At 52.5% G+C, this 22,785-nt stretch overlaps 2 protein-coding genes across 3 annotated transcripts; one reads left to right on the top strand and one right to left on the bottom strand.

Annotated features, from left to right (window-relative positions):
- The first annotated feature begins 255 nt into the window (after positions 1-255).
- Positions 256-5,771, top strand: Slc2a4 (solute carrier family 2 member 4). The gene is made up of 11 exons (XM_036196684.1): positions 256-464; positions 1,737-1,853; positions 1,935-2,107; positions 2,205-2,329; positions 2,442-2,557; positions 2,658-2,820; positions 2,926-3,113; positions 3,263-3,367; positions 3,462-3,563; positions 4,137-4,340; positions 4,774-5,771. The coding sequence occupies exons 1-11, from the start codon at positions 432-434 to the stop codon at positions 4,975-4,977; spliced, it is 1,530 nt and encodes a 509-aa protein (XP_036052577.1). The 5' UTR covers positions 256-431; the 3' UTR covers positions 4,978-5,771.
- Positions 5,772-6,587: 816 nt separating this feature from the next.
- Positions 6,588-12,255, bottom strand: Ybx2 (Y-box binding protein 2). Of its 2 annotated transcripts, XM_036196596.1 has the most exons (9): positions 11,912-12,255; positions 11,201-11,264; positions 9,846-9,879; positions 8,884-8,973; positions 8,026-8,310; positions 7,736-7,839; positions 7,401-7,578; positions 7,048-7,132; positions 6,588-6,956 (listed from the first exon to the last, which is right to left on the bottom strand). In XM_036196596.1, exons 1-8 carry the CDS (start codon positions 12,183-12,185, stop codon positions 7,082-7,084), a joined length of 1,080 nt encoding a protein of 359 aa, XP_036052489.1. In that variant the 5' UTR covers positions 12,186-12,255; the 3' UTR covers positions 6,588-6,956; positions 7,048-7,081. The 2 variants fall into 2 exon arrangements, with proteins under 2 accessions (XP_036052489.1, XP_036052490.1); XM_036196597.1 differs by lacking the exon at positions 8,884-8,973 and having other exon boundaries at positions 6,604-6,956; positions 11,912-12,198.
- Positions 12,256-22,785: the final 10,530 nt, after the last annotated feature.

Below are 22,785 nucleotides of genomic sequence, written 5' to 3'. Positions count from 1 at the left end.
TCCAAGGTTTTTGGAGGGCGGGAGGATCCTTTTGTTCCAAGAACCCGACTTTGAAAACTCAGAGGCTGGCGGGAACCATAGGGGCGTGTCTCCCCGGCCCGCACTAGGCTAGGGGTGGGGCGTGGCCTTTTGGGGTGTGCGGGCTCCTGGCCAATGGGTGTTGTGAGGGGCGTGGCCCATGGCGGGGCGGGAGTGAGGAGGTGGCTACAGCTCCCCGCATCTTGCCCCCCCCCCAGCGGTTCTCACTAGATCCCGGAGAGCCCTGGTGCTCTCCGGCTCCTTGGCTTGTGGCAGTGGGTCCCACCAGACCCGCCCTGTGCACATCACTTCGGGACGCCAGGGTCTTCTCCTTCTGCCCTCCAGGCCGGGGCCAGACACCCCATTCCTTTTTCTTACTGCAGTGCCTGGGTCTTCCGTTCTTCTAAAACAAGATGCCGTCGGGTTTCCAGCAGATCGGCTCTGAAGTAAGGTTCAGCATTTGGGGCGAATCGGGGACGCGGGTCCGGCTTTTCTTGGGCAGGGGTCGAGGTTGGGGTCAGCTAGGAGGCGGTTCCTGCGCAGGCGCAAGGGCTGGGAATGGGGGGCTGGCTATTTATACTCAGCCTAGACAACCCGTGACTGTCAGATTCCAATCCCGCCAAGAGACCTAGTGGATCCGAAAGACTCTTCACGCGCCCAGGCTACGACTGGATTCTACTGACGAATCCAGAGTTTGTCTCCTGGGTTACTGTGCGCAGCATGGAGTGACACCCTGCGCAGCATGGAGTGACACCCTGCCCTCCACTCTACATGGGAGTCTCACCTCTCCGAGCTGCTGCGTGTCTGTTCAGGCTCACAGTGTTTCTGGGACCGAGGCACTTCGGGGGCCCCACCCCCACTCCTGGCGGTCCTCCAGGAGGCTGAACTTTCTCTTGGCCTTGCGGTGGGTGGAGGGGCAGAGGGGAGTGTCAGCCCCCCCCTCCCCAGCTCAGGTTTCCGCTTGGAGACAGACTGTGCCGCCAGCAGCGGCCACCACCCCTCACACCACCACCACCACCACCGTTCCTCCCTCTTCCCTTGGGCATGGCTCTCTCTCCCTGCTAAAATCCCGTCATATCCCCCAGTACTAGTTCCAGCTTAGGAACTGAAGGAATGTTAGGCCAAGACTTTAACAGCCACCTCAAAGTGGTGACCCAGATGTCCTTTCGAATGGCCCTTCTTGGGCCTGTTGAGGGCCTTCTGTCGCCAGCCGAAAGAACTTCCAGAAGGAAGAGATGAGGATTGGGGCTGATGCTAATACTAAACTTATCAGTTTATAAAAACAGGCAATGTCTGGGATACTATTAACAGTTGACTTTTATTTTAGCATTGTTTTCACAGACTGATAGGTAGCCCAGGGAGGCAGTATCACCTCACAGAAGAGGAACCCATGGTTCCCTTTAGAGTGTGGAAGTGACTTACCCAAGGTCACACGAATCTAAGCCTATCTCAAGGTCACCGGGGGGAATTCTGAGGTTCCAATCCTCAGACATTTTACTGTGATGTGGACACCGACATCTGTTTTTCCTACATGCCCAGGTTCCTGTTGAGTTCTGTTTACAGTGAGATCTTTGAACAATTCCTAATATGGCCCATTTTCTCTCACCCAGCATGTTGGACGGAGCCCAGCACCCTCATGCTGCAGTTGGGCCTGGGCCCTAGAAGGAAGCCAAACATGATTCTATGCGACATGCCTTCCTTTCTGTCTGTCTGTCCAGGATGGGGAACCCCCTCGGCAGCGAGTGACGGGGACACTGGTCCTTGCTGTGTTCTCAGCTGTACTTGGTTCCCTTCAGTTTGGCTACAACATTGGGGTCATCAACGCCCCACAGAAGGTGAGAGACCTGCAGCTGTCAGGGGGAGAGTCCTCAGGGGTGGTGGGAAGAGAAAGATTCACTCCCATCTTGCTCCCCCAGGTGATTGAACAGAGCTACAATGCAACATGGCTGGGGAGGCAGGGTCCTGGGGGACCCAATTCCATCCCACAGGGCACTCTCACTACACTCTGGGCTCTCTCTGTGGCCATCTTTTCTGTGGGCGGCATGATCTCTTCGTTTCTTGTCGGCGTCATTTCTCAATGGTTGGGAAGGTAACGGAGCTGGAGAGCAGGGATGGGGGCGGGGGTGGGGGGTGGGGAACCATAGCATGGGTCCCTTGACCAGTCCTCCTCTTTGTGTGCCTGCCAGGAAGAGGGCTATGCTGGCCAACAATGTCTTGGCAGTGCTGGGGGGCACCCTCATGGGCCTCGCCAATGCCGCCGCTTCCTATGAGCTGCTTATTCTTGGACGGTTCCTCATCGGCGCTTACTCAGGTACCCGTGGGTGCTGTGGGTCTGTTCTGTGCCCCTGCTGTCCTCAGTCACGCGTGGGCTGTGGTAAGGGAACATGCAGCTACCCTCAGCCTTCTCTTCCTCTTCTGCCCAGGGCTAACATCAGGGTTGGTGCCTATGTATGTGGGAGAAATCGCCCCCACTCATCTTCGGGGTGCTCTGGGAACACTCAATCAATTGGCCATCGTCATTGGCATTCTGATTGCCCAGGTAAACAGGAAGCTGGGAGTAGGCTTTGGATTGGGCATCCACAGTTGAGCAGGAAGGCAACCAAAGACACCTTGACTCTCTTTCCTACCGTCTCCCACAGGTGTTGGGCTTGGAGTCTCTGCTGGGCACGGCTGCCCTGTGGCCACTGCTGCTGGCTCTCACAGTGCTTCCTGCCCTCCTGCAGCTGATTCTCCTGCCCTTCTGTCCTGAGAGCCCCAGATACCTTTACATCATCCGGAACCTGGAGGGGCCTGCCCGAAAGAGTGAGCTCTCACCTTGTGCATAGCCCAGGCTCACACCTCCACCCCATCTTGCTAGTACCCAGCCTCCTCTCAGGCACCATAAGGCCTGACATTCCCCACCCCCAGGTCTGAAGCGCCTGACGGGCTGGGCCGACGTGTCTGACGCACTGGCTGAGCTGAAGGATGAGAAGCGGAAGTTAGAGAGAGAGCGGCCCATGTCCCTGCTCCAGCTCCTGGGCAGCCGCACCCACCGGCAGCCTCTGCTCATTGCAGTTGTGCTGCAGCTGAGCCAGCAGCTCTCGGGCATCAACGCTGTACGTATGGAGACCCAGGCAGACCCGGGGAAGAGGAGGAGGGAAGGAAAAGGGGAAGTGAACATTCACCTTCAATCCAGTTTGGTTGGAAGGAAGGACCAGACGCCATCACCTGCCATTCACGGCCTTCCCTGCTCCCTCACTCCCAGGTTTTCTACTATTCAACAAGCATCTTCGAGTCAGCTGGGGTAGGACAGCCAGCCTACGCCACCATCGGAGCTGGTGTGGTCAACACCGTCTTCACGTTGGTCTCGGTAACTGCTTGCCTGTGGAGTGGCTGCGTCCTGTTTCTTGGCCCTGGGTACCTAGAGGTCCTGTTCCCAACTGACCAGCTGCCCCTCTCCACAGGTGCTCTTAGTAGAACGGGCCGGGCGACGGACACTCCATCTCCTGGGCCTGGCAGGCATGTGTGGCTGTGCCATCTTGATGACTGTGGCTCTGCTTCTGCTGGTGAGGCCTGGGGGCTGTGAGGGCACAGCAGTCTAACCCATGGGAATAATGTCGAGAGGCTGTGTGGCTGACGGTTGGCCAGGACCATGGGTGCTCGGTTCTAGAGACTATGCTCTGTTTCTGAGGCACCCTGGCCACAGCGGGGCCGAGCTATAGCACAAGTTTATCTGTCCCTGTGAGGCCCCAGGAGCAATACTTCCCAAAGACACATCTTCAGAGCCAAGGGGGAATCAACCATTATAGGAGCAAGAGACCAAAAATATGTCTCCACCTTGAAACTACCAGAGGAAACCAACAAAATGGCAGTCCTTGTAAATGCTCCAGGGCAGCTCAACACGTGGGAGACTGGGTGGGGTGGGAGGTTTACAAGTAAGTTCAAGGCCAGTCTGGGTAACATAGTGAGACCCAGTCTAAAGAGGGGGTGGACAGGGAATGTCCCAGGGCCTGTTCTAGCCTAAAATGGCAGCTTCCACCCAACAAGCCCTGGAAAGGAGATTTCAGTCCTCTGGGCCGAGGGCAAAGGGAAATCTAGAGAGGCCAGAACCAAATTTTCTATTCTTTCCTGGTCTCTAGGAACGGGTTCCAGCCATGAGCTATGTCTCCATCGTGGCCATATTTGGCTTTGTGGCCTTCTTTGAGATTGGCCCTGGCCCCATCCCCTGGTTCATTGTGGCCGAGCTCTTCAGCCAAGGACCCCGCCCAGCAGCCATGGCTGTCGCTGGTTTCTCCAACTGGACATGTAACTTCATCGTTGGCATGGGTTTCCAGTATGTTGCGGTAGGTCCCCTACCCTTTGCCCAGCTTCCCATTATCAGTGGCCAGAGGGGAGGCAGCTCACCCTGGTACCCTGCTGTCTGGTCAGGGACTCCCAGTCCAATAGGTAGTTTCTGGATGACCAGCCACCCTGGTAGAGCTATACCAGACCAAAGTGGGTGGAAATAGATGGGCCGGCAGCAGAGTTTTTAAAAAATAAACAGTGGCATCATTTAGACCAGAAATAAAATGATCAACTTTCTAGCAGTGGTTTAGGAATCTATCCCAAGTGTACACTCTTAGGATATAGCAAAGGATAAAAGCTAAAGGGGGTTTTCAATGTCAATTTTCATTTCTGGTCATTTCTGTTGCCTCTTGAAGCGGCCCCGGCTCCCTGTTAGTCTGTATGCCCCGGCTTCCCACCCTCTGTCAACACCTCTTTCTCCAACTGTCCCAGGATGCTATGGGTCCCTATGTCTTCCTTCTGTTTGCTGCCCTCCTGCTTGGCTTCTTCATCTTCACCTTCCTCAAAGTGCCTGAAACCAGAGGCCGGACGTTTGACCAGATCTCCGCCGCCTTCCGCCGGACACCTTCCCTCTTAGAGCAGGAGGTGAAACCCAGCACAGAACTTGAGTACTTAGGGCCAGATGAGAATGACTGAGGGCAAGGCAGGGTGGGAGAGCCACCCTCTACAGCCCCACAGACCCCTCCTCTCAACAGCCCTTTAGCCCTCTTTTCCCGTTTCCTCCAGGATGGAGGAAACTGCAGCCTGCAGAACTGGGAAGCCAAGGGAAGGGGTGGTTCAAGTACCCCCTCATTCCCCTCCGGTGACTCTTTTGGATTATTTATGTGTTGTGGCTAGGCTCTGGCCACCCGGTGGGCTATCCTCCTCTCCTGCCTTTCTCCTGCCCCTACCCAGACTCAGCCGCAGAAAACTTCTGTTCCCTTTAGAAAGGGGAGAGCCTTTCTAAAGCTCAGCCGGATGAGCAGGAGTGGCCATCAGAGTTGTGATTTCCTTCCAACTGTGACTCCGCCTACAATTTGGCAGTTCCCCTGAATTCTTGCCACATAGACTCTAGGTGAAGGGGGGTTCTGTCTTGACCCCTCCAGGGCAAAGGACACACCCTCCCAAAGTCTAGCCGGTCCCTGTAGGCTCCACCTTCCAGGGCAAAGGAACTCAACAGTATATACCTGAACATGGCAAGGTGCAGTAATGGCAAGTGTCAGTCTCTAGACTGGGGGCTAGCCTGCTGTTTCCCAGGGCTGCCGAGCGTGGGCACCAGCTCTTTCTTGTTCCCCTCCAGGAAGGGTGCTAGACCCGAAAGCTTTTGACCAACTAAAGGCAAGAGGGGATTTGAAAGGCTGTCTGTATAAACACTGGTTGGGAGGAAGCCTTTGGATATTTTTGTATGTTTTAAATGGGTAGGGAGCAGAATCCCAAGGGCTGCTGTATTAAATGTGTATATAGAGATTCATCCATAAAGTCGCTGTATGAAGATGAGTGTCCTGTCATGGAGGAACTGGAGGGGGGCTGAGACAGACAAGATGCCCTCACCCAGCCCTCTTCCTCTTGGCTCCAGGGCTCAGAAGCCTCTAGAGTCTGGATCCTCAGTTATCCATACCTACTTTCACCATCCCGTTAAAAAGGCCAGGGTCTCACTCTACAGCCCAGGCTGGCCTCGAACTTGCAGTAAGCCTCTTGCCTCAGCCTCCTAGAGTGCTGGTTTACAGGCCTGAATCCAAATGCCCCATCTTTTAAAACACTGTTTTCTTGAGAGAGTCTGTGTAGCCCAGGATGCCCTGGAATTAGGAATCCTCCTGACTCAGCTTTCTGAGTGCTAGGTACACCTGGCTCCCTACTTTTTTATCTATTGCTTTAACAGTAAATGTCTTTTTTCTTGTTTGTTTTTTGAGACAGGGTTTCCTCTGTGTAGCTTTTCGCCTTTCCTGGAACTCGATTTGTAGACCAGGCTGGCCTCAAACTCAGACCTGCCTGCCTCTGCCTCCTGAGTGCTGGGATTAAAGGCGTGCGCCACCACAGCCCAGCACCAGTAAATGTCTCATAAACTATGTTCACAAGTGCCCAGACACTGCAGAGACCTCACCCTCAGTTAATGGACCGGTGACTCTCAGTGATGAGGGTTCTTGTCAGGACTGAATGACTAGGCACTGGAGCAGGGAGCAAATGCGGGCTAACCTGCTGCAAGGTGGTTGACAAGTGAGTACCCAGTGATTCTTCCTTCTCAAACAGAAGAGGCAGAGACCGGGACAACAAGAAAGCCTGCTTTTGTTTTTATTGGAGGCTCAGGTGGCACGACAGTTCATAAAATGGCTTCAGAGGTGTTGGGAGGAGGTAGAAGGGAAACAAAAAATAAATGGGCGGGGCAAACCAATCAGGAGGGGGTGAAGAGTGGGCTGGTTCCTTCTCAGCCTGACTTAGGGGAGGGAGCGGACGCCTCTGAACAGTGAGGACGGATCCCTTCCTTCAACCCTTGGGAGGGAGAGGGAAAAAAGAGAAAAAAGCCAAAGGCTGTTGCTTTGGCCCTCCTGAGTCTCAAGGGAAAAGCCGATGTTTTGATGTCATGAATTATGGGAAAGGGGGAGGGGATGCTGGGTAGTCAGTTGGAAACTGGCAGATACCTAAGAGAAAGAAGAGATCATAAAGGGTAACTTAGCGGAGTCCAGTGCCTGGCTTTGTTCAGTCATCTGTCCTAAGGGGAGCAGCACTCACCAGATGGTAGCTCTGGGTGTCCTCTGAGTTGGAATCACTCCAGTATGGTGGTGGGGGGATCCCCACTGTTGATAGGTGCTGAGGTCTGAAGAGACCAGTGGTTAATTAAGACCTGTTTACCACCTACTCCAACTTTTTCTTAACTTTCCTTTTCTCACCCCTTCAAACCAACTCCCACAGTTCACACCCAACAGCCGGGGCCAGGGTGGGGTATTCATTCAAGGCAACCTGGGCTTGATGGCCTGGGCCGGCCGTCCCAGGTGACTATGTCTGCCAGGGGTGGGCCAAGCAGAGTGGAGGGGCAGACAGACTGAATCAGAAGCACAGGCAAGTGGTCTTGGCCTTTCCCTCACCTCTGCGGCTATGGGCTGCCGGGGGCCAGGGGGCTGCTGCCGGCGCCTCTGGAAGTAGGGGCGGTTTCGTGGACGCTGGGGCTCAGGCCGTGAGCCATCAGTGGGGCCTTGGCTGGGCTTGGTCTCGCCATCCCCTCCTTCTGTGGTAGGCTGTTGGGGTGGCCTGGGGCGGAAAGGCCTAGAAAAGAAACCAGCTCTGACAGGACAGGGCCCAGTGTAGAGTCCCTTCCCCGGGGTTCCCTTTTCTTGTCCCCATCTGCTCCAGGCTCTCTGAATTCTTCCTTTTACAAGGGCCCAACACTGGACCCTGAAGGGGAAACCAGGCTAAGCCTTACCTTCGGTACCTGGGCCGGAACCTGGGTGGGGGCACCCGTTCGTCTCCTTGCTGTTGGCCCCCCTCCAATGGGGCTGTCTCCTTGGGTTCTACCCCATCGGAGCCCTGGAAATACACAAGGCCTAGGTGAGCTACTGAGCTCCGCTGCTGTCCCGGGGCCAGGTCACCCTTGGCTCTTCCTAGTCTCGGGTCTGCTTCTTTCCAGGGTTCTATGGTCCGCCCTCTCAACTGATCCACTTCTCTCCAGGACGTGGACAGCTACCTCCCTGACCCCAACTCTAGCTATCTCACCTCTATGGGCTGCTGCTGATTGGGGGGCCGAGGGCCTCGCACAAACCGCCTTCGATAGAAGAAGGGGGGTGGGCGCCGTCGTCTAGGCCGCTGCCCCGAGTCCTCTGCCCGCTCCCCTTCGCTGCCAGGTTCAGTCCCACCCGAGGGAGCCTCTGCCACCATGGGTGGTGGGGCAGCTGGACGAGGCCGGGGGATGAATCTGCGGAACCTGCGTCGATTGGGGGCATAGCGGCTGCCCTTCACTGGCACCCCCCCAGGCCCAGTTACATTAGCAGCTTCTGCACCCTGGGGAGGCAGAGAGGGAGCAGTCAGAACTTGCCCTGACAACAAGCATGAACACTTGCAAACCTGCCAGATCACTGGTGTCCCTTCTTCCGGCCCAAATCCTCTATCCTGTGGCACCTCAAAATCACTCCTTTCTCCCTCCCCCAAGGGGCAGCAGAAGGAGTTTGTACCCATCTGAGAAGAAACAACTTGTCCTTAGAAATAACCGCCACACTCCCCCCAGAGTGTAAAGACAGGACAGGATGAGATAGAGAGGGCCACTGTCCCCTCCTTCACTCCAGAGGACTGACTGTGGAGGGTCCTGTTAGGGCTGGGGTCCCGTGTAGAAAACAGACATGAAGTGCTTGGTGAACTAAAGAGAAGAAACCCAGATGTTACTGGCTGGTGACAGGGATGGATTCTTTAGGACATGTTCTACAACAGCCCTAGCATTCGACAACATCCAGGTGAGAGAGCACAGGCCCCATCCCCACAATCAGAGGCAGAGCTGGTCCCAGGAGTCAAAGCCTAGGCCAACAACCAGGCCACCCTCCCACAGTCCTGGCCAACTCCACCCCACAGCAGCTCCCAAACCTTCTCTCCTTCCACGACATCAAACTCCACAGTCTCCCCATCTCCAACACTTCGCAGAAACTTCCTGGGGTTGTTTCTTTTAATAGCTGTCTGGTTGGGGGGAAAAGTCGGGAGAAAGGTGAGGGCAGAGACCAGGATGTCTCACCAGCTTCAGCCTCCGCCCAACTCCACTCTGTGATGTTTTACTGGAGTCTAGGGCTGAAGGGCAGAGCAGGGAAGTAAGTGTTCAAAGTAGTAGGGGAGAGCCTGGAGCACAGCTCCACAGCACCAGGAGAAATAAATATATTAGCAGGGCAAGGTCATGAACTAGAGGTCTGGGGGAATCCACTATAAAGTTACCATTGGCCCCAAATGTCCCCCCCCTTGACCCCTCAGGACTTCAAAAACTGGAGGCAGTAGAAACTCAAAAGCAAAACAAAGGCCAAAATGTCTTAAGCTGTAAAGCGGGTGAAACATACTGTGCTTCTTACCTCGATCCCACTGAGTACTCTCCACCAGAGCAGTGGTTCTCAAACTAGCCAGTACCAGAATCACCTGGGAGCACGTTAAAACAGAGTGCCCGTCCCCAGCCCCAAGGCTGATTAACTCAGTGGCTTGGGCAGGGCCTGAGAATTCAGGTGATGCTGCTGCTGGGGCAGGGAACACCCTTGGAGACTCACTGCACCCAAGTGTCTCTGGCCTTGCCCTGGGAAAACTGCCTGATCCTTCCTGTGGTGTTAACAGGCCCCAGGAGGTGGTGAGCATAGCATGCCATGCCCTGAGGGCGCCACCCACAACTCTGACAGCTTTCAGCAACTCAAGGAAAGTGGGGCTAATGGTGGTTCATACAGGCACCTGAGGTGGAGGGCAGGCCGGTTTGAAGTTAAGAGCCAGAGAGGTATATTGTGTGCAGCTAGAGGCTGTGGCAAAGGCTTCCAAAGAGAGGGCGGTGCCTCCTCTCAGGAGGCCGACCTAGCTCTTACCTGGTGAACAAAGACATCCTCCTTGGTGTCATTCCTGCAGAACAGGACAGTGGTTAGGGGGTGATGGGAAGGCACTCAGCTCCACTGAGGCCTCCCTGGGTGCCCATTCCCAAAATGGGCTCATCTTCGCCACTGTTTAGTTCTAGGGGTACAATGGGGCCCTGGGCGCAAGCAGAGCAAGCCAGCAGGGCCCCTAAAGCTGGCACAGAGAAGCATGCTGCAGATCCCCAGCAAACACTTGGACATGAGGAAAAGTTAGGAGGAGGCCACAAAGGCACCTTGAAGGAGCCAGGACAGACAGCTTCACCTTCTACCCCAGGGGCACCTCAGAACCTGCTGGTGCCGGGTCTAACTGTCCCTGGCCAATACCCTCTCCTCCCCTCCACCCCTGTTGCGGTTGGAAAATTCCACAGGCTCCTTCCTTCTACGTTCAAAGGAGGAGAAAGCAAGGCCAGGGGCATACAACTGTGAGGACAAGGCACAGAGTGCCTTCTCCAACCAGCCACAAAGCCTTATCTTCACCCTCAGCCTGGAGGTAAACCACAAGCTCCCTCTGCACCACCTGAACAGGGTGAAAAGACACACTCCCGTTCGCTGGCACTACCTTGCCTATGACTTTGGTGTAATCCCGGGACAGGAGGCACTCCTGAAGGAAGCTGCCTTCCCCAGAACAAATGTTCTAGTCTTAAAGGACTTGGGTCTGCACAAAGGTCAGCCTGCAAAGAGGGAACTGAGGCTCCCAGGAGGACTTGGCTGGGCAGGGTGCCTGGGCTGGGGAAGGCCACAGTAGGGGAGCCCTGGCTCTCCTCAGAATCTGCCACAGCCTCGAGGGGTGGGGCTGCCGAGTGAAGAAAAGCAGCAGGCTCTAGCTGGGCAGGCACTCGCTCTACTCCCCACCAGCTTCAGTCCCATCAGGTGTGCTGTGGGGGATGGGGCATGGTTCAAATGAGCCACAGCTCTGTGGAGAGTGTGTGTAGGTGCCTTGAGTGTTGCCCTTAACCAGGAAACCAAGGAGGGCTCCGACCGGGAGCCCCAAACATTCTACCCCAAAGGCACACAGCAAGCTAAAAATAATGAAGCAACTCCAGAAGGTGAGACTGAGGAGCTGGGAAGGGCAGGGTCAGGTTTGCCAAGTTCCTGGATCATTAATCCTCTGCTGCCCCTGAAGATGTGGATGGAGCTTCATCTTGCCAGTGGGCACACATTTGTGCTGTGCTTAAAGACTCTCAACCAGCCTCAGCTGGACCTCACAACCAGGTGCCTCGGCAGGGGTCGAGATGAAGTAAGGTGTCCAATCCCACAGGCCAGTTCGGAAAAGACACCCGTTCCTCCCCCTCCCTGGGTTCCTTGGATACCTGTTGATGAATCCGTAACCATTCCGGACGTTGAACCATTTGACAGTGCCCAGGACTTGGATTGCTGCCAGGCAGAGATGCAGTGGGGACAGTAAGATGGGGGAAGAGTCGGAGTTGGGCTGAGTCTTGAGAGAACGCTAACCTAAAAGCTAACCTGCCTCCCTCTTTAAGTTTCGAGGTCACCAGATTTCACTGGGAGCGCCAAAACAGTCCTACCCTGGTTCTCCCAATCCGAGCCACTCCCACAGGGGGATTCGGGCGTTCAAACCCACGTTCCTCACGTCCTACCACGTCCAGGTCCTCCGCCTAGAACCGGCTACTCACCTGGTCCACCCTCAGGCTCAACACTCGACAGCCTTCCTAGCCCTCCCAAAGTGAAGGGTGCCCACCGCACCTGCTCCCCCAGGCTCGGAGGGAGGTTTACCTAACAAGAACCGGAGTCGACTACACCAAGTCTCCCGCCAACCGGGGCGTGGCCAGGCCCTGAGGCTTTATTTTCCCACCCAAGGCCCTAGCTGGACCTGCCCGCCCTCCCGCCCGCCCGGGAAGGTGCAGCAAGATTGCCCTCCAGGGGAATCCACTAAGTGAGTCGGGCAGCTCCGGGACCCGCTAGTCCTTCGGGCCTGGCCTACCTGGGGCTTGCCAAACCCTGCTGCCCCTCCCCCAGCCCGCCGACCCCCCCCAGCCGCCCTAGCGCGCGCCCCCCCTCACCCAGCACCGGCTTGTCCGCCTGACTCCGGGCCGGGGGCGCGGGAGTCCCCGAAGCCGCCGTCGCCGGGTTGCCAGGGGTGCGAGGGCCAGGCGCTGAGGGGGTCCCGGCGGCGGGGCCAGAGGCGGCTCCGCCCCCGCCGCCCGCCCCGCCGCCGGCTTTCTGCGGCTCTCCCGCGGGCACCGGTACCACCACCGCTACCACCCCTGCCGCCGTCGCGGGCACCGTCGCCGCGGGGGCCGCTGTGGCCACCACTGCCGCCTCCGCCTCGCTCATCCCGCCGGGTCCAGTACCGGCCCCCGCCGCCACCGCCTCCTCCGCCGCTGCCACCGCCACCGCCCCGGCCCCCCCCCCCGGCTCGCGGACCGGCCACCGGGCTCGGTCCTCGCGCCCCGAGCCTCGCCCGCACGCCTGCCGCGGGCCCCGAGCCGAGGCCAATCGCAGCCGGCTGTAGCGGCGCGCTCAGGTCCCGCCTCCCGGGCGCAGGCCAATCGCAGCCGCGCAGCCCCCCGGGCCCGCACGCCGGCCCCGCCTCCCCGGCTCGGCTCCCGAGCTGCGGCCCCCGCCCGCCCCTCCGTAAGTACACCTGGGCCCCGCCTCCCCGGCGTCACGTGGGGCGCTCGGCCCAGCCCATTGGCCGGGGACTCCTCTCCCCTCCCCCCCCGCCGCCCCCTTTCCACCGGCCGCGGGAAATCAAACCGGCTGGTGGCGCCCCAACGGCCACCTGGCTCCTGCGCGCCGGGCGGGGTCGGGGCCAGCCTCCCAGGTTGCCCCTGACGACCCGGGTGGGGGTAGCGGCCCGCAGCCGCGGTTCTGCAGCCGGGGCCCCGCTGGCCTCTTCCCTTCGGACGGTCGGCGCCCCGACGCTCCTGCCCCCACCGCCCCGGGTACCTTGTTCCGCACAGCACCTCCCCGCACACAAGTGAGCGCGGGCACAGCGGTTATCACAAGCAGAAGCCGCACACGCACACGCACACGCACGCACACACCTCGTTTTTGTGTTTTTAGGGTATTTGAAACGAGGTCTCTCTGCAGCGCAGCCTGGCCGTGAACTCTGGAGCATCTTAACTTTCGACTCCCGCAAGTGCGGCGTTGCCTCGAGTGGAAAGGCAGCCTGGGTCAGAGAGTGACTTCCAGGACAGCTTGGGCTACCGTGAGAGGCGGTGTCTCGAGAAAGAGAGAAAGCAAAGTTTGCAGATTTAGAACAAAGTCCAGCTCTCTGCCCAGTTTTAACAACTGACACCCTAAAACAGCTTTTGGGGTTGAGTATGGCAGATGGCACCCTTAGTTGCAGCACTCTGAAGGCTGAGGCAGGAAGACTCGGCAGTTTGGGGCCAGCCAGGACTCATGGGTTGAAAGACAAGTTATTTTTGCTACAAGACGTTCCCTTAAGCCTCCTCTGGGTCACCGGGGCCTCCTGACCCCCTGCCACGGTTCTGACGCCTCCCACGCAGGACTTTCAGGTTTTCTTAGGTGCGGGGTCGCAGGACCCCTGGCTCACCTGGGCTGTGTACATGCAGTTTGCTTAGAATTTACTCTTTCTCGCTTAGGGATGTGAGTCTCTTCAAGTATCAACTACTCTATCGTATCGTGACATTTTTTTAAAAATGGGCAATGTTTTGACCGTTGATTCCTTTTAATCCTCTGAACACACACTAGGCAGTAAAATGCCACAGCAGTAAGAAATTTTGCAGTAATCCCTGACATCTGTAACATCGCACCACCGACCAATTTATTCAGAGAGTGTTGAAGATTCCCAAACTGGAGGCGGTTCTAAGGCAGTCTTTGGAGGGCCGCCTCCTCCACAGGAGAGGACGACACTTTGCGGAGCTCATTTTTATCTGGTAAGGCGCCCCGCGGGGAGTAGCACGAGTCGCCGCTGCGCACTCGGCAAGTGCGCTCGGGCGATGCCGGGTCCGCAACGCCGGCGGCCGCGGGGTGGTCTCTCCCTGTCCCAGCGCGCCCTCTGCTGGCCGCTCCCGGATCCACCCAGCCACAATTCCAAACTAGAATTCCATGGGCAAACTTGTCCACCCAACCCCTCCGGGTCCTTTCAGAGTTGAGGATTGTGATTTCCAAGCCAATCAGGCACAGTGAACAGAAAAAGAGAAGAGACAAGAAAACAGATCGCCAGTGAGTCGGTAAAGTTACACAGAAATGACCACTCCTTCCTTACACTGTAAGTACGATGTACCTGGGTCTAGCCTCGAAGAGGCATCCCTCCTGGCTGGGGAAAGTAATCAGCACAGCTCACTGTTGGAACAGAAGAATCACAAAGGTGTGAGAGGTGTGGAGGAGTTCAGGTGTGGCCTGAGTAATGAGTCCCAGGGTGAAGTGAGAGGAATCCCACAGGAAGAGGTGAGCCTTTTTTGTAGTAAGATTCAAAAACTGAGCCCAGCCGTGGTGGCGCACGCCTTTAATCCCAGCACTCAGGAGGCCGAGGCAGGCGGATCTTTGTGAGTTTGAGGCTAGCCTGGTCTACAGAGTGAGTTCCAGGATAGCCAAGGCTGCACAGAGAAACCCTGTTTCAGAGAGAGAGAGAGAGAGAGAGAGAGAGAAATTGGCAAAGGTCAGGGATGTAGCTCAGTTGGCAGAAAGCTTGGCTATCATTCACAAAGCCTGAGTTTTGGGGGCTGGAGAGTTAGTTTGGGTTAAGAGCACCAGCTACTCATGCAGAGGACCTGGGTTCAGTTCCCAGGACATGTGGTGGTCTACAAACCATTAAAACTCTGGTTCCAAGGAATCCGATGCCTTTTCTGACCTCTTTGGGTACTAGTCAACTGCATTTGCACATATATACACGTAAGCAAAACACTCATAAAATAAATAAGTCTAAAATATTATTTATTTATTTTATTTTTGGGTTTTCAAGACAGGGTTTCACTCTACAGCCCTGACTGACCTGGAACTCACTCTGTAGGACAAGCTGGCCTTGAACTCACAGACATCCGCCTGCCTCTGTCTCCCAAGTGCTGGGATTAAAGGTGTGCACCACTACTGTGGGCTTTAAAGATATTTTTGATCAAATAAAAGTGTGGTGCTCTACCTTGTAGATGTCGGACAGTCAGTCTACCAGTGAGCTATAACCCAGTCTCTCAAACTGTTTAGTAGGTTTGCAGTTTGCATGTTGTTTTGAGATGAGTTCTCATCGAGTAGATTAAGCTGGCCTTGAACTCAGAAATCCACCGCCCCTGCTTCTCATGGGCCACCTAGAAGTAGAGGCTTTCTTTTCCAACTGAAACGTTTGGGGATGACTTACTTTTTTTTTTTTTTTTTTTTTTTTTTTGGTTGTCCTGGCTAACCCACTCACTCAGCTAGACAGCTAGATCCCCTGACCTTTCTTACCCATTTTTCACATTTTTATATATATATATTTTTTTCTTCTGGAGACAGAGCCTCCTGTAACTTAGGTAGAACTTGAAGTTTAGGCCTTCCTACCTCAGTCATCTCCAACGCTGTTCGCCTCTTCCACACCCCAGCCCTCTCTAACCCCTCAGCCTTTCTTTGTACGGCTTGCCCCACACCAATCTCAGCACGTCCAACATCTCCGGGGCTATGTTCTACCACTCACAGGCCATTTTATTTATTCTCTGGCTTTGGTGATCACTTTCTTTTTAATCTATTAAAATTTAGATTTATAAGCTAGGTGTAGTGGTGCACACCTTTAATCCCAGCACTCAGAAGGCACAGGCAAATGGAGCTCTGTGAGTTTGAAGCCAGCCTGGTCTACATAATGAGTTCTAGGACAGCTAAGGTTATAGAGAGAGATCTGCCTCAAAAAGTAAAATAAAATACTAAACAAATATTACATTTAGGGCTGAGAGATGGCTCAGAGGTTAAGGGCACTCACTCACTGGCTGTTTTTCCTGAGGTCCTGAGTTCAATTCCCAGCAACCACATGGTGGCTCACAACCATCAATGAGATTTGGTGCCCTCTTCTGGCCTGCAGGCGTACACGAGGGCAGAACATTGTATACATAATAAATAAATCTTTAAAAAAATATTACATTTATTAAGGGATGGAGAGACGGCTCAGCGTTTAAGAGAACTTGCTGTTCTTGCAGAGGATCTGGGTTTGGTTTGCAGCAGGAGGTGGGAAGAACTCAGTGTTGGAGACACAGGTTTGAGAGCTATCAGGAAGTGGGTACTTAGGGCCATCGAGGGGCTCATCAGGTAAAGGCATTTGCTGCAAAGCTTTACCACCTGCGGTTGGTCCACAAGGCCCACGTGGTGGGAGGAGAGAGCTGACTCCTGCAAGGTCTCTGACCCCCACGTGCACTCTGACCCCCACATGCACTCTGGCATATGCTCCTCCGATAAGGAATTACAATTTAGAAAGAAAAAAAAAAGTGAGTCTTTTGCCTGCACATATGCAAATGCATTACCCGATTGCAGGGCCTGATGAGGCCAACTGAGGGTGTCTGGTCCCCTGAGGTACAGATGGTTGTCAGCCACCCCACCTCCTGCTGACCCTGAGACTGTCCTTTCTAAGCCATGTACTCAGCCTTCTGAACAAAGTCAAGCTTAAGCTCCCCTCTTCCCCATCACTGAATTAGGTTCCCAGCGTGTGACCACAGTCACTCAAGGCCATTCCTCACCCTCATTTCAGATCAGTCACTCCTGGGTGCCAAGGCTTGGCAAAGCAAAGTTGAAAACTGGTGGCATTTATTTTAGATATTTCAACAATGAAAAGGCTAGTGTAGCCAGGGTGGTGGTGGCACAGGCCTTTAACCCCAGCACTCTGGTGGGGGGGAGGGGGAGGCAGGTGGGGCTCTGTGAGTTTGAGGCTAGCCTAATCTAAAGCGTTCCAGGGCAACACAGAGAAACCTTGTTTTCAAACAAACAAAAAGCCAGTGTCATCTCTGTCCCCTCTCAGCACGAACTTCCAGGGACTTTCCTCTCCAACTCGGTTTTTTTGTTTGTTTTGTTTTTGTTTTTGTTTGTTTTCTTTTGGTTTTTTTTTTTTTTGTTTTGTTTTTTCCCAAATTGTTTTCCCTCTCCTCTTTTCTTTGCTTGGAGGAAAGTGGCTAAGATGATGTCCCGCTATGTAGCTCTTCTTGGCCTGGGACTCAGTGTGTAGCCAGGCCGGTCTTCATCCTGTGGTGATCCTTCTGTCCCTTCCTTCCTGTACTGGGATTAAAGGTGTGCTCCACGATGCCACTCTCTCATCCCCAACCTCCACCCGCCTCTCTCGTTTGTTTGTTTTGGTTTTTAGAGACAGGGTTTCTCTGTGTAGCCCTGGCTGTCCTGGAACTCTGCAGCCCAGGCTGGCTTCAAACTCAGAGACCCTCCTGCCTCTGCCTCCTGAGTGCTGGAATTAAAGGTACACATAGGAGCGTGTGGCTTCTTTCCTCTCTTTTATAGCTGCTCTCTTGTTTCTTAGATGCTAGGTTGTCTCATACCTATGGCCATTGTCATTTCCTCTTTCTCTCACATATTAGTTGCCCTTCCCTCTGCCTTCCCTTGGCACTCTGCCAAGCCTTTCTCCACCCACCTCCACTCCATCCCATCTGTTACCTCTGATACCCACATTCACCACCTCTTTCTTGGAATTTCTATCTCATATTTTTCTTTCTAACTAGTAGTAATACATAATAGAAATTTGTTCCTTGCTGTTCTAGAAGTCCAAGACCAAGGCAGTTTCAGTGTCTTGTTGGAGGCCTTGGGTTCTGTTCCCAAGGAGGTATCTTCCTCCACCCCCTACCTGCCCTATGTAGTGCTGGCCAGCCTGGAATTCACTCTGTAGACCAGGCTGGCCTGGAACTCAGAGATCCATCTGACTCTGCCTCTCAAGTGCTGGGGTTAAAGATGCTTTTTTAAATTATTATTCATTCATTTTAATGTCTTGCTTATGTGTATGCCTATGCACTACACTACATGCATTCAGTGCCAAAAGAGGATGTCAGATCCCCTGGAACTACAATTACAGCCCATTGTGAGCCACCATGTAGGTGCTGGGAACTGAACCTAGGTCCACTGCAAGAGCAGCTAGTGCTCATAACTTCTGAGCGTTCTCTCCAGCATGTTTTTGCTTTTATTTTTGAGACAGGGTCTCACCTGGTAGCCATGGCTGGCCTGTAACTCACTCTGTAGACCAGACTGGCCTCAAAGCATGGAGAACCGCTCCTCTCCCTCCCAATACTGAAATCAAAAGCATGGGCCACCATGCCTTCCTGTATTGTGTTTGTTTTTCCTACAACAAGGTGTCTCGTGCACTGTCCTCACATGATAGAGAGAATTAAAGGCCCCCAATGGTTCTCAGCCTGTTCTCCAGAGCTTTTAAAATCCAACCCATTTATAATGGCAGAGAAGAACTACACTATACTGAGAACTCACTGTACTACATGGTGAGCTAAGTCGTTCAGACGCCTTAGATCTTCGGGTACCTGTAATCATGAAAAGAGGTTGCTGTGAAAATTATCTTTTCTTTTTTGTTGTTGTTTTGTTTTGTTTTTTGAGAAAGGGTTTCTCTGTGTATAGCAGTCCTGGAACTCATTTTGTAGACCAGGCTGGCCTCGAACTCAAAGATCGGCCTGCCTCTGCCTCTCAGGTGCTGGGATTAAAGGCATTCAGCACCACAGCCCCCACAGGCCTGTTGCTCTTTGAGCCTGAAGAGACCATCAAGTGCACATAGTTGTGAGCCACCATGTGGTACTGGGAATCAAACCCAGGTCCTCTGAAAGAGCAGCCAGTGCTCTTAACCTCTAAGACATCTCTTCAGTCCCTTTTTTGGTTTTGTTTAACATGTATTTTATGTATTTATCTGAGTGCTTGCGCGCGCGCGCACACACACACACACACACACACACACACACACACACACACACACAGTGCTCATGTGGAGGGAAGAAGAAATTAGCAGTTCAGGTCTCCTTCTACCACCGGGCTTCTGGGATGGAATACAGGCTCAGTGGCAATGTCTTAACCATTGAGCCATCTCTTCAGCCGTATTTTGATTTTGTTTTTAAGATTGATTGTTTTTTGTGTGTCTGGGTGTTTTGCCTGCATGTATGTCTGTGCAGTGCCAGGGGAGGCCAGAAGAGGGCGTTGGGAACCCTGGAACTGAATGTTGGGTACCCTGAAACTATCCCAAGTTATCTTCTGAGTGCTAGAAATTGAGTCTGGTCTTCTTAACCACTGAGCCATCTCTGCAGCCCATTTTCTTTGTTTGTTTGTTTTGACACAGGGTCTCTGGACTGGTTAGCTTTGAGCAAGTAATTCTCCTATTTATTCTTCCCAAGTGCTCAGGTCCTACGCAACCAGGCCTAGCTGAGATTTTTGTTTTCAGATTTAATTTTGTGCTTGTGTTTTGTGTATGGACTTCTCTACTCCCACACCGTCAGGTGTGAGCTGCTTAGGAGTTAAGTTTGATCCTTTCAGCTCAGACTTCTGACCTCCTGAACTCACAGCTGAAAAGCTCTGGGATCCTCTCACACAGTTGAATGAGAGATCTCTGTCTTGAACTCTACCCCTCCTTCCTCAGAGGCTCACTCTCTTTAGATCCTGGCAATCCCTCATCCTCACCTCTATTTGTTTCTCCTCATCCCCTCTGCCCCTACTGGCCATGGCCCCTCTGTATGACAGCCGCAGCCTCTGCCTTCTTGGCTCCCTTCCTGTAGTAGACCCACCCGGTCCCCGTTCAGGGAAGTATCTAGAAGCAGGCCTCGGTGCTGTTGTCATGATTGTGTTCGTTAGCACTGGATATTTTCACACTCATAGTCTGTTTCCTTATGACAATAGAGGTTGAGTCTAGAGCCTATAGAAGCAAGCTCTCTATCACTGAGATCTCACATCAGGATATCCATCCAGTTCATGGGCTTGTGGGCCTCCTACGACCCAGGATAGGTGTGGAATGTGTCCAAGCACAGCATTATAAACTTAGTTAAAACATGTAGCCTGTGTACCATGAACACACAGGTGAAGGTTGGAGGAGGCAGCAGATCTCCTGGAAATGGAGTTACAGTTGGTTGGGGACTACTGTGTGGGTTCTGGGAACCCAACCCTGTCTTTTGCAAGAGCAGCAAGTATTCTTGGCCACTGAAGCCTCCCTCCAGCCCTCTTCCTGAATGGTTAAAGGAATTTCCATAGCTCAGCTGCTTCTCTCCCATCATCTGCTGCACCTCACAGTGGACCCTCTGCTTTTTGCCTCCTTGGCAGCTAAGATGTCCAAGGTCCTAAAACTTGTTTTCTATTCTGTTGTCAATTAATTTTCATAATAAATGGGAATAAATATTGTTCCTCATCTATTATTTAATCCCAGCATGGTTTCTACAAATTAAAAAAAATAAAATCCCCCACCTACAAAAAATATACATGAATATTGATGAAAAGCAGATAGTCTTTTTTTTTTTTTTTTGTCAAGACAGCTAGTAAGACACTCTGCTTAATATTTAGGGAATTTGTGCAAATTTTCAGACTGTAATTTGAAAAGGCAAAAACTAAAAACCATGCTTCCCAATTTGGGGCATATTAAAGGATTGCATCATAAAGGTAAAATCACAGAACTGGGGAAGACAGACTATTATAAAGTAATAACTTAGGGGCTGGAAATCTGACTCAACATTTAAGAGGACCTGAGTTTGGTTCCCAGCACCAATTCAGGCAGCTCACAGCCTAACTCCAGCTCCAGGGGCATCCCATACCTTTGGACTCATACATGTACACAAGCATATAATTAAAAATAATTAAACTAAATCTTTTGTTTGTTTGTTTTTCTAGACAATGTTTCTTTGGAGCCTGTCTTGGAACTCACTCTGTAGACCAGGCTGGCCTTGAACTCACAGAGATGTAACCAGCCTCTGCCTCCGGATAGCTGGGATTAAAGGCGTGCACCACACTACCAGCCAGGCTGCTAAACTAAATCTTTTAAAAAAGCAAAGACAGGGTTGGAGATTTAGCTCAGTGGTAGAGCACTTGCGTAGCAAGCACAAGGCCCTGGGTTTGATCCTCAGCTCAAAAAAAAAAAAAAAAAAAAAAAAAAGCAAAGACAATATCATTGAGATTTAAAAGATGGCTAAGCCAATGCCAAATGCCAAAAAGGTTTTATGATCTGCAATGCATTATCATTTATGATATCAAAACCAAAATTTATGTCAAGTTAACAATACATTGTTTCAAATCCTAACAGTGAACCAAAAGAAACTGAAAGTATTATGGCTCAGGTTGAGGAAAACTTTTAAAAATGTTGTTATTTTGTTGTCTGGGTAACACCAGTCTGGTCTCAGACTCCCTTTGTGTGGCCAAGGACAATCATGAGCTCCTAAACACTAGGGCCCAGCTGGGATACACAGGAACGCCTTTTGACACATTGTTAGACACAGTTCTACAGGCAGTGAAAATGTTGGTATTTGTTTGAGAAGCTCTCACTATATAGCCCTGGCTGTTCTAAACTCTATCTGTAGACCAGGCTGGCTTTGAATTCACAGAAATCCACCTGCCTCTGCCTCCCAAGTGCAGAGATAAAGACATGTACTACCTACCATACCTAGACCAGTTAAAACTCCAAGTAAGTCTTTTTAGTACACTTTTATAGGTTCCCATCTTTCCAGAGACAACTGTCCTTGGCTCCACAGTGATACCTTGTTTATGTCATCCATTTTTGGCAGTACTTACATTTGTAACTATTTTCAAGAATTAAGCATACTAAGAATTCGAACCAAAATGGTGCTGAAGAGCACTAGGAGAACTCAGAATTGCAGCTAATTCCATTGAAGCAGATGTCAATTCAGCAATTTCTCAAATAAATGTCAAATATTCCCTAGTTTGATGTTGCCTTTTTTTTTTTTTTCTTTTTTTTCTTTTTTTGGTTTTTCGAGACAGGGTTTCTCTGTGTAGTTTTGGTGCCTTTCCTGGAACTCACTCTGTAGCCCAGGCTGGCCTCCAATTCACAGAGATCTGCCTGCCTCTGCCTCCCGAGCACTGGGATTCAGGTTGTTAGGCCTGTGTGGCAAGCAGTTTTATCCACTGAGCTATCTCACAGGTCCTCTTTGACTAATTTTTTTCTAGGCAGAGTTTCACTAGGTAGCTAGCCCTGACTGACTTGTCATAGCTACATAAACCAGGCTGACCTTAAATTCACAGAGCTCTTCCTGACGTCTCCTTGCCTCCTCAGTGCTGGGATTGAAGGAGGAAGCCACTCAACTTGATTGTTTGGTTTTTGGGTTTTTCAAAGACAGGATTTCTCTGTTTAGTTCTTGTTGTCCTGGAACTCACTTTGTAGACCAGGCTGGCCTCGAACTCACAGATCTACCTGCCTCTGCCTCTGCCGGAGAATCCCGGAAGCCTGGGGGCCATCTAGCAGGCCATAGGCATACAGTATACAATAAAGAGACCCAGTTTTAAATGGGGTGGGGACAAGGATCCACACCTGAAGTTGTATTTTGATCTCCACTTGTGGTGCACAAATGTCCATACTCACACATAAAAAGGCACAAAATATACATAAAGATTTAAAAAAAAGTCAAGACTGGAGAGATGGTTCAGCTGCTAAGAGTACTTGCTGCTCTTCCAAAGGACCTGAGTTCAAGTTCCTAATCCCCATGTCAGGCTGCTCATGGACATCTTTAACTCCAGCTCTGGGGCCTCTGGCCTCTGAAGGCACCTGAAGTTACATGCACACATCTACATCTAACTTAAATAAAAATACATTGTAAACGTTTTTTTTTACGTGTATGGGTGTTTTTTCTGAATATAAATTTGTGGGCCATGTGCCTTCAGAGGCCAGAAAAAGGAGACAGACTCCTGGAATTGGAGTCATCATGTACAAGTTAGGGCTCAAACCTGGGTCCTCTGCATGAGGAGCCAGTGCTCTTAACTGCTGAGAGATCTCTCTAATCCCAGTAAAAAGAAATCTTAAAAAACAAACAAACAAGCTGCC

Source organism: Onychomys torridus, chromosome 8 (assembly GCF_903995425.1).
Source record: "Onychomys torridus chromosome 8, mOncTor1.1, whole genome shotgun sequence".
Classification (NCBI taxonomy): Eukaryota; Metazoa; Chordata; class Mammalia; order Rodentia; family Cricetidae; genus Onychomys; species Onychomys torridus.
The sequence above is the reverse complement of the archived record's forward strand: the minus strand, read 5'-3'. Positions and strand labels throughout refer to the sequence as shown.